Source organism: Strigops habroptila, chromosome 11 (genome assembly GCF_004027225.2).
Source record: "Strigops habroptila isolate Jane chromosome 11, bStrHab1.2.pri, whole genome shotgun sequence".
Lineage (NCBI taxonomy): Eukaryota > Metazoa > Chordata > Aves > Psittaciformes > Psittacidae > Strigops > Strigops habroptila.
The window spans coordinates 10,584,072-10,600,170 of NC_046360.1; the positions used below are offsets into that span (position 1 = coordinate 10,584,072).

At 43.7% G+C, this 16,099-nt stretch overlaps 2 protein-coding genes and 1 long non-coding RNA gene across 5 annotated transcripts in view; 1 reads left to right on the plus strand and 2 right to left on the minus strand.

Moving 5' to 3' along the window:
* The window catches only part of SPECC1L (sperm antigen with calponin homology and coiled-coil domains 1 like), a 72,400-nt gene extending 70,010 nt beyond the window's left edge, over positions 1-2,390 (minus strand). The window contains exon 1 of one of the 3 annotated variants that reach the window (XM_030500423.1): positions 2,203-2,390. The gene's annotated coding sequence lies outside the window, so the exon portion shown is untranslated. Of the gene's footprint in view, positions 1-1,784; positions 1,863-2,202 lie in introns of those variants that run through there. The other 2 variants (XM_030500419.1, XM_030500422.1) reach the window with 2 other exon arrangements.
* A 209-nt stretch (positions 2,391-2,599) lies between these two features.
* Positions 2,600-2,943, plus strand: LOC115614109. The gene is made up of 2 exons (XR_003993626.1): positions 2,600-2,803; positions 2,905-2,943. It is a non-coding gene; the product is annotated as an uncharacterized LOC115614109 (long non-coding RNA).
* Positions 2,944-5,761: 2,818 nt separating this feature from the next.
* The window catches only part of BCR (BCR activator of RhoGEF and GTPase), a 101,395-nt gene continuing 91,057 nt past the window's right edge, over positions 5,762-16,099 (minus strand). The window contains exons 20-23 of the mRNA XM_030500418.1: positions 15,572-15,706; positions 14,901-15,006; positions 13,699-13,861; positions 5,762-12,987 (exon numbers count right to left, since the gene is read on the minus strand). Coding sequence (XP_030356278.1) covers positions 12,898-12,987; positions 13,699-13,861; positions 14,901-15,006; positions 15,572-15,706 — 494 coding nt within the window. The 3' untranslated portion in view covers positions 5,762-12,897. The remainder of the gene's footprint in view (positions 12,988-13,698; positions 13,862-14,900; positions 15,007-15,571; positions 15,707-16,099) is intronic.

Here is a 16,099-nt window from a genome sequence, read left to right on the forward strand (position 1 = left end):
ACAGGCTCCACCATCACAAGATCAAGGCAAGAAAAAAAGAACTTCTGAAGTACATTAGTGAAAGATCTCTTAGGAGTTTCCATCACATGCCTCTACCTTCTGAATGTATTTTCCTCTTTCATACTAACAGTAAAGCAAAAATGGCACAAACTGACTTCCCTTCACCATGTTACTTATAAGCATATACTTATTTATACCTAAAGAGTTAACTGTACACCACCTCATCTGTTTTTTACAATGAAATCTTTGCAAGATAAAAATAACTATTCCAACATGCACACAGAGAGAAACTTCTAAAACTCATTGGCCTTTCCTCAAGCCTGATGCAGAAGACGCCTTTGGTAGCATGCCTAGAAGGCCACAGAGATCACACTGCCTTAGAACATGGAGGGAAAAGGAAAATACCACAGAGCTGGTAAGCTGCGAAACACAGTAAAAAGCGCAGTCCATGAGCACTGGAAATCCCTGCACAGAGGTTTGCCCACCGTGATGTTCCACCATCACCAAACTTTAATAAAACAGTCTTTTATACTGCTAAAGAGAGTACACAGATCTTTATCAATGATCACACCAAAACCCATGCCAACAAACAGTTCTTTGACTTGAGCAGATACAATAACTGGGAAATGTGGACTGCAGTACTAATCTAGATGGCACCGTATCTGATAGAAATGCTACAATAAATCAAAGAGATTTGAGATGGTTTGTTCTCCACAATTATGTATTGTATTCAATAAAGAAAAATAGACACAGGTCTTCAGACATACTAGAACACCTGAAAAAATCAAGTTTCTTTTTCTCTAATTTCACATAGTCTACCAGCCTAGAATCTGATTTTCCCATCAACTGAAAATTAAGTGGCTGTGTTACAACAAACAAGAGGCTACTCCCATCTCAGCCTGTTTACAATGATCCGCTCTTTTCATTTTTGTTAGCAACTACCCAACAACAATCAGCTAGGCTGGAGGGGGGGGAGGAGAAACTGCACTTCTGAGCTACTGCAGAACTATACTGTGATGCACAGAGTGTTAAAAGCAGCCACTGTCTTTAGTTTGTCTATATTTCAGCAGCCAAAGTCCATACCATTAATTAAACAGGAAGCAGCAACAGAGGTTTATGTTTGCTTTTGGGGTGAGCACAGCTTGCACAGACTACGTCCTTCAACACAACCTATGGCTCTTCAGAACACTTTTCACCCAGTGGAACCATTTACAAGCCATATTTTCTGCTACGAGACAGCTATGTTTTCCAGATCCTGGCAGAGACAGACACTCCATGCAATCACACACAGTGAGATGCTGTTGTGGAGAGGAGCATGCAGTTTGCTGAGCATCAGCACTGCACTGCTCTTCTCTCTGAGGACACTGAGTATAGAAGACTCTTAGAACAGGCTGATGACTCTGATTCTGGCCCAGCTATAGGAACCTGCTTTCCTCCATCCCTCTCAGTACCAGGTCACATAAGAAGGAATACTGTGAGGTACAGAAAAGGGCGACAGCAAGCACCAAACTGGAACTCATAGATCTTTCAGCTACGAAAATACAGAAAAACGGCACTCCAGACAAACTTGAGACCAGAATCCAGACAAAGGTCCTCCTCACCACACCAAAACCTAGCTATAGGGTGTTGAAGTGCAGGCAATCTACCCTTCTCAGAAAGCTCCCACACGCACACCGCCAGCCCTCTTCACAGAAACAAGCCAGCAGCGTGAAACAAATGATTTCACCGCGGGATGCAAACCTGAGCTTGCCCAGCTAGCCGGGAATGGCGAAGCGCTCCGTTACCTCACGGCCCCCCCGGGGCGGCTCTGGCCAGCAGCGCCTCAGGGACAGACACAAAATGGGTGACAGGGACGACGCGGCAGCTCAGCCAACGAGGGGAGGGAGGAGGACGCGGCGGGGAGCTGAGGTAACTGAAGCGGGAGCGGGGCGGCTGTCACGGCCGCCTTCGGTTGAGGGGTGACAGCGCGGCCGGAGGCCCCTCAGGGCACACGGAGCGCAGGGAGCGGCGGCGGTAAGGAGGAGATCGAACCCGGGAGCGCGGGAAGGGGCTGCCCGCGGCGGTGAAGCGCTGCGGCCGGCGGGAACGAGGCGAGCGGCAGGAACCCGGGGCGCAGGCCCTGCTGGGGCCTCTGCGGGTGACCCCTCAGCGGGCGGGGGTCGGGGCTGGGCTGGGCTGGGCTCGCAGGCGCTCAGCGCTTACCGGGCAGCCGCCTCCTTCCCGCTTCTTCGCTGCGCGGCCCGTGTGCCGGGGAACGGGACCGCGCCGGCTCAGGCCGGGCTGGGCCGGGCCGCGAGCGCCGCCGGCGGGAGGGGGAGGGGGCGCGGAGGGGCGCGCGGGGAGCAGGGACCCCTGCGCCCGCCTCCGCCCCGCCCCTCGCGGGCGGTGCCACCGCACTGCGCGTGCGCCGGGCCGCGCGCACGCAACCCCGCGCCGAAGGGGAGGCGAGGGGGGGTGGGGGGGTGCAGGGAGGAGCGTGCGCGCACACCGGTGGAGCATGCGCCGTCGCGCGCGCTCCTCCCCGCGCACGCAGCCACTCCCGCAGCGGGGCGTGGCCGGCGTGAGGGGTTCAGCGTTGCTTTGCGGCGCTCGCGAGGGCGGTGGGACCTGCGGGGACGGCGCGAAGCGGAGCGGCGAGCGGCTGCAGCTCCCCTGGTGCTGCCCGCGGGGTTGGCGCCGGGAAACAGCCGGCGGGGCGGCGCGGGGGCTCTTCCCGCCTTGGCTGCGGCGGCGGCCCTGCGCTGAGGGGCCGCGCTCCCCCTCGGCTGAGGCGGGCCCGGCTCAAGGCTCGGGTCTCGCTCTGGTAAAAAAAAAAAACATTTAATTTGGGGGGTTTTGTTTGGTTTGGTTTTTTGGGTTTTTTTTTTTTTTTTTTTTGCCTGGAATAAACCCGTCTATTTTAAGCTTCAGCGAACCCTTGAGGAGGGAACCCGCGGGTGCGCAGTAAAGCTGGAGGGTGAACTTGCGGCGGTGGCGGCTTCGTGTCGCCGTTACAGCCAGAACTGAGGAGTAGCTTCCACCAGAGCCCGCCCGGGCGCGCCGCTGCGGCTCTGACCGCTGGGCAGGGCCCAGCCCGGCCGAGGTGGGGGCAGAGGGGCTATGGGTCTCTGCCTGTGCCTTACACTGCAATATTAGATGAATTATAGGTTTTCATTTGAGAAGTAAATGTTTTAAGTGTTGCGGAGAATAGCTTTGCTTTCAAGAATTTCGTGTGAACACAAGCTTTCAGCCTTCCAGCTCCTAAAAGGCTGCACTAAGCTAAGTTTTGTAGCTCATCGTTGTTGCGCAACGTGTGACTTGTCATGTATAACAAGCAACTGTAATTAATAAACCCAAATTGCAGTGTTGGTGCTTTAGTGAGAGGTATAGCAGAGTCTGTGTTTACAGGCATTGGCTAGAAAGTGCTATGAACACAGTAACTGAGAAGATGTGCTGACTTGACATCCCTATGAAAGTTTCCTCGTCGGGTTTCTGTTTAGCTCAGACGATGGGTTCAAGCCCCTGTCCCAACAACAATTCAACTGTTTTATCAAAAGAAACGCCTCAGTGTAAGATTGCATTGCAGCCTCTCCCCTGAGGTACTTTCTTTCCCTCCTAGAATTCATAGGCCTGCAGAATGCAAGAGCAAGTATAATTTGCAGTCCCATCGTTATCTTGGGTAAAATTTGATCCTGTAAATCAAAGTAAATGACATCTAGGTTTCATCAGAATCCGCTTAAAAACCGAGAGGATCTTTGTCCTGGGTTCAGTGTTACCGGCTGGGCTTAAACCATGACAATGTTACAATGTAGTCTGGTTTACGTTGAGGGGAAAATTTCCTATTTGTGTGTCTTATAAAGTCAATTCAAGGACACGATGTACCTGTTTGACATTGAAAGGCTTATTTTATACTTAAGTAATATTTCTGGTGTTCCAAACAATATGAACAATGTCATTCCACTGTTTTCTGATCCATGATCGGTTCAACAAAATGTTGTTCTGTGTTTCTACCTTTGGATTGATTTTTAAGTTATTTATCAGTAAAACCGTGGCATTTCAATGACGATCAGCAGCATTATGCTGTACTAGGGATATGGAAATGTCTGCTTTTGTTTTGTACAGTGTATTTCTCACAGAAGCCCGCAAAGGGGCTCTGCTTTCTGTTCTCTAGCAGGAAATAGAATGGGGTTCATTCACCTAGTGAATTAATGAATAAGCTGGTAGCTGGCAGTGTATATGGCTGGTTCAGGAACTTATAAGGTCACTAAAAAAACCCCTGCCTAATATTGCAGCATTATATCCTGTAATGTGTGCAGGAGCGCTTCAACTGTCTACTAGGAAAACTTTCTCATTGTTATGTTCAGGATTAGATTGCCCGAGAGGATTATCCAGGAGAATCTCCATAATTGGAGGCTTCTAACGAAGAGCAGATGAATGTCTCCAGAGCCGGGCAGGTACAGCTGATCCTATCTCAGACTGACAGCTGTATCCTGCAGGGCTTCTGGGTGAGCAGCTGCCTCAGGGCAGCCTGTCCGAGCCTGGGGAAGCAGTGCGAGGGCTGCCTGGAAAATGAAAGGCACCTGCTCAGGTGTAGCAATTTGCACAGAACATCCCTGGTTATTGTGCACTCGTATGTTCTTTCTCATCCTGCTCCAGCCTTAAGTTTCGTTGGTTCCTTCTCGTTACAGGGAAGTAGTGTACTGAAACTGTGTACCAGCTGAACTTGATTCATCTCAAGCCCATGGCTGTGTTGCTCACCCAGGGTCTTCAGGTGGAGGAAAGCAGCTAGGAGAAATGACTGAGAAGCACCAGCCTGGTGGCAGTAAAGGGATTGATGCACTAGGAGCATGGCTGTGTGAGCAGAGCACCTGCTGTAGGACGTCACAGCTTCCACGCTCATGCACGGATGTTCTGATACGGTTCCATGTGATTGCACTGCAAAGGTGTGCTTTGTAATGGAGTGAGAACAATTCTGCAGCATTCTACATTGAAGCCATCTGAAAACTATTTTGAAGCTTTGTATATTTTAGATACACCATTGGTAGGAAGTATTCATATTAGTCATTGAGCTTCCCCTTCTTTTCCCAATTCAGGTGGTAAGCATGATAATTTCCTTTTCTTGATCTGCATCTCATTTCAGTGTAGTTTTAAACATAGTTTATTCAGCTAAATGTTTTCTCTACTTTGGATATCGCCATTGAGACGTTATCTTTGTGATCCACACTGAATGAAAATCAGCTGGAAAGCTTCCAAGCAGGTATCTTTATTATAGAGAGGTTTATATATTATATGAAGTTGGACTATATCAAAACATAAATGTACTTTAATTACATTAATAATTTAAATATTTGATTTAAATAAAGCACTAAGAATTTGATTTAAATAAAGCACTAAGAGAACTTGATTTAAATGACTGATTCAGTTTCCACACCAATTCCTACAAAACCCCCTTATTTCACGCAATGTTTGAAGAACTAGAGGCCAGAGCTGACTTCTTAGCAAATATGAAACTACAGCTGAAGTGCTCTGCACACAGAGTTTACAAGGTTTGAGGCGGTTTGCATTCTGAAGCAGTACTCCTATAAAAGGATTAATACTGATCTGAAAATGGACTGGTTTGTTCAGCTGCTTCTCTACCTTACATGTAAACTATTTCCTCACATTATAGCTGGTTTTGTTTAATTCTGTACTAACCTCTAGATTTTAAGTGATACAGCTTTTACCTTGTAAAACATGTAGGCCCAGGTTTTAGTTAAAGAAGACCAAAAGAACCTGACAAACATAGATACAGGAGATTTTATTTAACATTGGTACAAAGAAAGGCCACAAATGCCTTAGACTTTTTTTTTCCCCAAATACAGTTTTTGGATCCCTTTTTAATACCACTTTTCTCAGAAAAAGAAAAAAAAAAATCCAGAATGACAGTTCCCCCCCCCCCTTTTCTTCTCTCTTTGGGCCTAAACTGAGAGATGGTTAGCAGTACAGTTTCAATACCTTTCAGTATTAAACTATTACTAGGTTTTCTTCTCCGAAACCAGAGCTTTGTGAGATACTGAAGCACTAGCAACAGCAGTATAAAATGTCAAAACCTGACTCCCTAACATGGTAGTGTTAAAACAATGCCAACAATATTAACTCTGATGAAACCCAAAGTTATCCAAACAATACGTCTTCTACACCTGATAATTTAGCACTAATCATATAATTTAATTGTATTTATATTTAAATAAATAGTCTTAACTCCTTTCCTTGGAATTCTTCACAGATTATAAACACTTGTAATACTAGAGATAAGAATAAACTACACAACTTACATAGGCAAGAGAAGGCTTAGTTTTATTTCTTTTGCTGGACAGACATAGAAAGGACATTTCACAGTGTCCTGCTGAGATAATTTTTAAATTCACTTTCACTGCGGTGCTTCTCAGTCATCCAACACAACAATTCCTTACCCTCTTTCTGTTGCCTTGGTAATCACTTGGTACTGATATCCCAACTCCTGAAACATCTGTCCCTGGGTAGCTAAGTTTTATCCAGGATTCCGCAAGTTTTGTACGTAACTGTGAAGCCCAAAACAAGATTTCTCTTAAGCTTTGAGATGCAGTAAATAAGGGATTAGAAGAGGCTGTTGGGAAGAAATGTCCTTTTGCTGTGGCAGCTTTTACATTACCATCTATATTTCATATAGATGAAATATCTAAAAGATATGAATCAGTCTTCGGCTGACTATTTGCATAATCCCTAGAGTTAGTGTAGTCCTAATTTCTCCCAAAATAGGACTGAAATGGAGGAAATTTGAGCTACTTTATGTAGATTGGCATTCAGTTAGGCACAGTAAGAAGGAACTGGATTAAGCCTTTTCCTGTAACTGCCTTCTGGGCCTCGCTCAAACTGCCCCAGAAGTGATGTGAGCACCTAAGGACCAAGGCCGTTGCTCACTGGTGGGCTCTGCCTGTTGTGATCCTTGTTTTGGGTCATCTGGAGAAAGCTGCTGTATTCTTCCAGGCAGGAAGCCGTTCTGTACACAAGCCTGCCCTTTTGTACACCCACGGGGATATAAAATGGCCTTGCAATACGAGTCATTCTGCAGATTAGAGAAATTGTTCATCTGTACAATGTCTTTGGTTCTCAGAACATCTTGCCGCTGGGGAAAAAGACTGCAACAGCTACACAAACAAAAGCTTTAGTGGAAAATGAGAACTTTTCTCATTTTTGACAAGAGGATTTGAACATGACTGCAGCAGAGCAAACACTTACAGCCTTGGGGACTCAATCATATTAACTCCCAAATATATTTGCACAGGTGCAATTAATAGAATCTTACTTAACTTGCAAAACAGGAATACATGAGCCCAGAGCTTTAGCAATACCTGGTCCCTTCTGTACCAGAAGACTGGAAATACTTTAGTTATCTCCAGGGACAGCTCTGCTACAAACTGAACCTCCCCATGTGGTAGTTTTTACAGTGCAGAATGACATTAAGTGATTTCTGTTGGAAAAGGAGGGGTCTTTCTTACTGCAAGGTGAAACATGACAGTAAGGAAATAAATGATGGAAAATACTTGCATGGTCCACCTGTGTGTTTCTGCAAGGGTCTCCAGCAATTCCAGTACAGGATGGTAACACAAAGAGAACCAACAGTGGAGGCAAACTAGGTCATTTAATAGTTTTCTAATTCATGGCAATAGCATTTACGTATTTGTTTGACCTAGAAGGCCTAAACTATGGATATAATCAAGGGAGGAGGAGAATCAAGTTTACACTCAGATTTGCTTAGGTCCTACTGTTTCAACCACCTCATCATTACAGCATGTTGTGGCATTTCTGACCTTGCAGGTCAGAAACAGACTTTTACCTTAAAAAACAATCTACCTTTCTGGTTCTGTTAGCTTTTTTGTTCTCTGCAGTGTTGTTTTACCTATGGTAATACACAGATTCTAATGCTCCTCTCTGTCTATTGCCACAGGGGTGTGGGGAAATGTAGAAAGCAAGTGATAACCATTGCCTTCTTAGCACTGAACTGTGGATTTTCAATTGCGAGCAAGAGAGACTGCAGCGCAGAACTGGGAGGCTACAGTAGCTAAACTTCTGGTGTTCCTATATTAATGTTTATTTACTGGCAAGACAGCCTTTGCTCCCAGTTATCTGGGGCATAAGCCTTCTTCTAGAACTTGGAATGAGAACTTCTTTCTACTCCCAGACAATGTGATCTGAGTGATTTCTAATTATGCTTCTCTTTTCCATTTGTGTTACTTTCGCTCCCTAAAACCTTGTTAAGGAATAATCATTAAGTGCTTCCTTTAGAGCTTCTGTTGCTTTTAAGGGCAATACATATATTTAATTCTATTCAATGAGAAAATCCATAGAATACATATGAATGTTCTTTTCATTCTACTTCAGAATGGGGAGTTGCTAATACTGATCTACAGCTCCAGTATCTCAGTTGCACACAGCCTGTGTTAAAGGAAGTGAATGGTATCACAGCTGTACTATGATAATGTTAGCAAAGCTTACAGAGAAAAATGTACCCAGACTACAAATTTATGAGGGCTTAAACATGAATTTGATCATATCTACTTAGAAACTGCTCTTTCAGATTTTTCTTCTTCAAGGAACTGAAGCAAATCCCTTACATCTAGCATGAACATATTTATTTGTGGTTTGTTACTACAAGTCCCCATCTTCCTGAATTGAAGTAAAAAGAGAAAGGGTAGTTCTTAAAACTTTTCTAATTCCTAAGAAGAGTCCCACATCTGAAAATGTTATCCCAGTAGATGATCAAGCACTGAAACCAAGGGATTAACCAGTGAGGAACCAGAGAGGGTTGGGTTTTGCCATCAGATTTTAACCATTTTTAAAAGCCATGTTGGTCAATTTACATTTTTTACATACTTGAAAGAATGGCATGTTAAGATAAATGAACAGATTGTGATGCCTTCCAGTGTTACAGGTGACAAATTTGGAGATCCACATATGCTTCAAAGAACAGTACATTTGTTTAAATAAACTCATAGAAAACTAACATAAACAACCATAAGACAGACTTTTAAACAGGTAAAATGAACAAACTGTAAAAATACTGCATCTCCCATAAACATACTCTGTGGTTCCACCACCTTGTGGCCAACAAAAAAGTTGCAGTTTTGCCTCAAAACGGTGCCGGCAGATTGCCTCCTCTAAGCAAATGAGGGTCAGAATCGAGGCAGGCAGCAGCCATCAGCAACTACAGTCACTACGCTGCCCTAGTTTGCCCTTAGCTGATCCACTGAAAAACAGCAGCATTAAGATACAGCCTGAAATAGCTTAGCTACTACCTCCACTTGTTAAAATTGTGCAAGAATAAAGAACACCAGCAGCATTTTAATGGATGTGTTTCAATTTGGTTTCAGACACTCCCCTCCTACCACAAAGCACACCCAAACACAAAACTGAAACCAATCTAATAATTATTTCCTGTCCATCTTTGAAAACTCTTCCCATAATTTGCTTTACTTAACTTTTTAAAAATTTACCTAAACTATTCTGTGTTCAAAAAAAAAAAAGAAAATCCATTATAATTTTAAAATGGTTTTTAAATGCCACGAAACTGATGCTCTTCCCTCTCCTTGAACTGGAGATACACAGAGCATCCTAATCACCCCAATTTCTTTAGGTGCAAGTTCTGACATTTCAGATTCCTGTTATGGAAAGCTACATTTTTAGAAAGGTCTCTCCAATACACTAGAAACAGAAAGAGCATAAACTCCCAGTGTCCATGTAAAGGGTAATTTGTTTGCTAGTTTGCTCTTATGTTGTTTATATTGTACCTTTTTGGTATAGGAAATGGAAGAGTTAGCTTTTCTGACAGAGCTTGCAAGGGAATAGATCAGAGCAGACATCAGAAGGCCGCCTCTGAAGCCAAGTTTTGCAATTCCCTTTTTAAGTATGATAAGGCTTATTAAAAAAATAACTAATTAAAAAAAAACCAACAAACCCCAAACCCCAACCAATATCCCTGGGAAAAGAACAAAAAGCCTTTTGGAAATACATCTGAAAATATAAGACTATTTGAAAAAACTTAATTGCAAAAGTAAAGGAAATTCAAGAAATCAATTCTCGTATTTCAAATCAGTTCATGATTTCATCATCAGCAACAAGATGTGCTATCTTCTCCAGCCCAAAATTACCAGCTTTGGGGAAAACATATTCATACTTAACAGAAATAATTAACGGGTTAAGTTAAATTAACCTTTTCCCTGATCCACATGCCTGCATGTTAGATAATGTTACAGTAGAACTGAGCATTGTAATGAGAGACTAAAAGCAACAACCTGTAACAGTAACCAAAGCAAAAGCCATTTTCTCATGGTTACATACTATAGATCAGTAATTTAACATTAAAATTAACTTCCTATATAAATAAAAATAAAAAAATTGGGCAAAAGTAAATTGGCACAGTCATTATGGTATTGCTTTCCAGTTTCAACACTGCAAAGAGCAGCCACGGATTCCAAACACCAAAAGGAAAAGGCGATCAGCAACCACCTGCTGTAGTTGGGGGGTTTTTCCTTTCAAGTGAAGTCAGCAGCAGCGCTGCTGCCTCCAAGATCCCAAACAACGGTTTGGAAGGGGTAGGGGTGCAGCCGGCAGGACAGACATGGAACCGCTATGTGACAATGGGAACAAATACAGAAAAACAAACCCAGAGAGTGTGGTTTACTGCAGGACTTTGCTTAAGTCAATGGTTTTCAGGATTGTGACTAATTTTTACCTTCAAAAAGGCAAATAATAATAATAAAAATCAAAATCTTAAGCCTTCAAGTTTCCTTGCCTTCATTCCCTCCCTCCCCAAAAAAGCACCTCCTACTATAGACACTTTCTCCGTTTTGCAGGTTCGGAAGTTGGAATGTAGTGGAAATACATACAAGAGAGAAGGAATTTCTAGTTGTACATTACATTACTAAAAGGTTTTCTCCCAGACCTAAGGATGGAGGGATGCTAAGCAATATTAAATTCCTATAAGAATCCTTACAAAGCATGCAAAATATTGATATACTCACAAAATTGAAATTTATAATTCTTCCTTTTTGAATTTGCAACTTCACAGTACAATGATTTCTAATATTATGCAGCAGTCAGAATTACAGTGACTACAGAATCATTTCCCTTTCTTTTCTTTCCATTTGTTTGAAAGACTCCTTTGATTGATTTTTATTTTTTTTTTTTGAGAGGTTGCAGATCACCCATCAGAAAATATGAAATTCAGCATAACCGGGGTTGCTTTCCTTGTTATACTTCTCCTCAAATGATGCTGACAGCCTAACTCTACCAATCTTTCCAAACCCATCCCTCCCTCCCCTTCTCATGCCCATTCCTTCCCTTGTGTTCCAGCTGTACTTTTCTCCTCACCAGGATGATGATGGACAGATGCCACTAAATGGATACTGCAGAGCTGGGCAGGGAGTGAAGGGCTTGGGGCAGTTCATGCAAATGGAGTCGCTCCCACCCCCCAGGGTGTTTAGCTCAGCTGCTTCCCAGCCGGAATGCTCTGCTCTGCACAGCAGCACCTGGGCTGTCCTGTGCTCCCTGGGCAAAGCCTGCTGCCCTGGGCCCGTGTGATCACTGTGGCTTTAACCGCTGCAGGCAGGGAAACACGAAGGCGGTGTTTGGCTTGACCTTCTGTACTGCTGTGTGTAGTTCCATAGAAATGTCTTCATTGCTCTTATTTAAAACAGGGTTGGAATTGCTGGAGAATACACAATGCATGCTGCTTGCTAGATTGTCCCTAAAGTACATTCTGACATGTTTTATCAAAGTGGATCAATCAGAAAAAGACTCTTGTAGAAGCAGTGTACAAAGCCTCCAAAAATTAAAGTATTAAAAAAAAAAAAAAAAAAAGAAAAATAGATGTTCTGAGAAAAGTTTGAAGTAAGCAGCCAGCCAAACTGATAGCCACAGGTTATTATTTTTTGTCCACAAATCCTTCAATTACTTTTGCAGTGATCTTTTCTTTGGAGTGTCGGGAATTAAGTCTTCCCAATTAATTTTCATTAAGTTTGGTGGGGCCTAAGGAATTTAGCAATCCTGCCTGGATAACACTGCCCCTGCTTTTATATGCAAACAGACAACAGAATCACTGACTCATCCTCCCTGCCTGCTCAATTTGCTATATTATTTATAATGTAACATCATTAGGTCTGGCTCCTTTAACCCAAAACCCATCAGAGGTGTAGCCTAGGCAAAAGCAGGGCATCTCCTTCCCTAGAGCTGTGGAAACATTTGCAAGGGAAGGGGTGGGTGAGACGAAAATAAACTAAATCCCAAACAAACCAACAGCTCGAGTCGTACACAAACCTGTTTCATTGCTTTAGAACCCTGTTCAGATCAAGACTCGAATTTCTAAGGAGGGAATCTCAGATCCCAGACCCTTCCCTTCTCCTCTCCTCTTGCAAAGCAACACTATTTTTGTGGCCTAGAACAGTACTTTACAAACAGCAGTTAGTAAAGACGCAGTTGTGATATATCCTTTAACTTCCCCTCACCCAAAAAGGGGTATCCTATCAAGTGGTCCAGTAGAAATCTTGAAGTTTCTTTTCGATAAATTAAAACCATAAAATGAGGAATACCTTCTGTCACATTCCCAACAAGAATAACAGCCACACTCTGTGGTGCATTTGTTCAAGTGTCTATTGCTCCTTCTAGTGGAGATGCTGCACAGCTCCATCTCCAGTTCAGTTCTGGTCCTACCAATCCAGAGCAGAGCTTTTTCTCCCTCTTCAGCTTGTCTCTGGTTAACAAACAGCAGAAGCACCGAGGGCTGCAATTCCCCAGGGCAGGAACAGGCCAGCAATGTCTGAAGAAACACCAGTTGTCTTTTTCTCAGGTGTGGCAGATTTATGCCAAAACCAGTTTTGTGTGTCCTGTTGGTATCGCAGGCACCTACACCTCTGTGGAGAAAAGAATGCTTTGCCTCTTGCTGTCTGGGGTAGGGATAGTCTCTAGCTGCAGGAAGTACAGAAGAACTTGAACCTGAAAGAGATAAGAGGTCATCAGAAAGCCCTGTTAGCTCATTCTTATCCTGGCTATTGGAGAGCTGGCAGACACACCTACAGCCCTCTACCCAGGAACATCCTGCAGTTATGTATTTGTTTTAGTACAGTGTACAATACCAGCAGGAATACTAAAACCTGCAGAGCTTCAGAGAGACTCTTTTCAGGAGTGTACTCCAGGGTGTAATAATGGTGTTGGTGTTCCACTGTACTCTAAAAATCTGACCTACAATTTGCCATTACTCAGTCAAGAACATACAAAATGCCCTTGACCAGGTAACAGCCTCTCTGCACCTCTTTCAAAAGGCAGCAGTAGCCAAAGAAATCTGAATTTCGCAAAGAATTTTCTTGTGCATCAGTGAAGGTGGTTTAAGTGTTGAGGAGCATCATGGAAAACCACTGATGGCCTTTTATCCCAGGCTGTCAGTGTGGTGCTGTGAGACAGCACTTGAAAACCCTCGCTATGGACAAACACACCGGATGTGTGCCTCCTGACATTTGTTCCATGAAAAGCTGTGTTGGTAGAGATGCAAACTGAACTGTCTCAAGAAACACTGTTCTACAAAGAGTCTAAAGTGTCTGTGCAGGGGTGAAAGTGTTTATGTTTCTCAAAACCCCCAGGCCTTGCCAGAGGACTGCAGTTCCCCAGGTACTGCCTGCACAAGATGCAGCAGCACGTTCAGGATTTTACCTGGGACATGACTTCTAGTGACCAACTATCCGTCATTGTGATGGGCTGGGTCGGGTTGGCAGGGATTTTACTGTCCTTCTCTGAAGGTCTGAGCAGTGTTGGTCCAAAGACAGTTGCAAGATTATGCAGGGACATCTTGTTAACGCTTTCCCTCTCAGCAACTCTGGGAGAAGAAACAACAAAAAAGGCAAGACTTATAAATATCCACATTTGGAAGTGTCCATAAGTAGGAAACCATATTTATTCCTGTTGCAGAAAGTTTGAGATATATTCAGTCAACCACTCTCTTCATATGTGCCTAAATTAACCTTATATGTAAGCAAATACCTTGATCCAACAGAGCTGCAGCCTCCAGGCACTCTACAGCCACAGCTTAAACTTGGGAAAGGGACTTCTGCTTACTGCCTGGACACGCAGGGGTGGGACAGGAATAAAGGAATGTTTCTCATCCCAGTTTTATAAATGAGAAACTGAGGCACAAAGGTTAAAAAATTTACCCAAGGGCAGAAAAGTCTGCAGCAGAAACACAAGTAAACCCCAGATTTCCTGCATCTTAGTCCAGGCCCTCAGTCACAAATTATCTTTCGTCTCTCCGTGACAGTTGCTGGTATGTACAAATTACATATGTCAGTTAGCACACTGTGCAGGAATTGAGCAAGCTTCTTACATTAATATCAAACATATGGAAATAGTTTTTCACAGTTACAACCATATTACAAAGACATAGACAAGAGCAGAAGGACTAGTCTAAGCAGGGAACTGACAACTCTAGAGAGCAGAAGTGCTGGGGTTTTTAAAAATACATCCTGTTAGATTGCAGACGCCTCTTGAGACAGGGCTTACAAGTCCTTAAACATGCCCAAAGCTTCATGAGTTATACTAAAACCTTTCCCCATCTCTGTATCCAGATGCAGGTGCAGTTTTGCAGTGATATTGGAGCGGGAATTTGCATTTGCACTTGATACGCCCAGAGACTTTTGTTACCCTTTTCCTCCAGTTCTAATCCTTTCAGTGTGAGTAAGAACAGAGTTCAGGATTTAGTGCCTGAGTATGAGACAACAGTTATCTGATAAGCATTCACAGTAGGTCAGCAACTGCTTCTTCCTTTGTGTGATTCAGCATGAGCTCAAGGAAGAGGCTCCCCTTCTCAAAATAATGATGATTTACACGTAAAGTAAGTGTCTAAAGGATCCACATATTACCTTTTTAAATGGTCCAAAAGGAAAAGGAATGTCACAAGGTTGGGCTCTGGAAGCGATAACAACAGATTCAACATACAGCTTTCCTTTGCAACAGGGTCTGAAAGTGCTGCAGGACAGAAAAGAACAAAACATCACCATAGGCAGTGAATGGAGTTTGACTGACCACGTCATTTCCCAAACCAACAAATACAGAAGGTCCTGAATGGCTTGTAACTGCATCATAGGTTGGAAGGTCAGAGTTGCACATCAATACCCCACAGGATCTCTTTATTTCACAGACACATAGAGAATCCTTTCCTCTCAAGCAGTTCAAGTGCTTTCACATTTACCACCCTACAATGCTTTTTACCCAGACAAGGTATAACCCCACCCCAAGAGGGCTTCCCTGAGTGGGGCACACGGCGTGTGCACCCTCCACAAGCAGGGGCTCATCCTATTCTGAACCCACCCTCAGAAACCTGCACATTTTCAGCTGACAAGACAGCACAGCAATTGCCTGTATTCAAGCTCATAGGAGGATGATGTCATTCCAGCACTCACTTCTGAGCTCCATTTCACTTCCCTAACAGCTTGTAGCCAGGCTTCTGTTCAACGCTATAAATACGGGGGTTTAGGAGCAGCCTCCTACAGAAGAGTTTCAGTTATCGGAGGTTATTTCTGCTACTACCTACCAATGCCCTCAGCAAAGTTGGGGTACAGCTCATCTGTGAAGAGGGGTTCAGGCAGTTCCCGGAAGTACAGTTTCAAGGTGCCTGCAATGGCGTTAACATCCATCTCGCTCATCATCACCGACACATCTTTGTTATCTGGAAGAAGGAAGAGGAGAAGCAGGGTAGAGAAGCTGCTGGCCTTGCATTCCTTCTTTTCTGGCTTTGGCCCTCTTTGTTTATCTTCTGTCTCTGCCCGAATTTTCTTGTTTACATTTCTCCAGACTAAATGAGCTACTTCTGACAACTGAGAAGCACTGCACAAATGACTGCAAACAGTTTATAGCTTTCAGTCGAGTAGAGGGAACCTCACACCACCCAGGGTTAGTTACACTGTGCCAGCAACCTCAGCCTGATCTGGAACTAGCCCCACTCGACTGTATTTACATGCATTTCAACTTTTGTTATTCCAATTCCCTGCCTCTAACAGCTTAGAATAAGAGATTTGGAGGCTAACACCCCACTGAGTGTACTAAAGTACACAGGCAATTC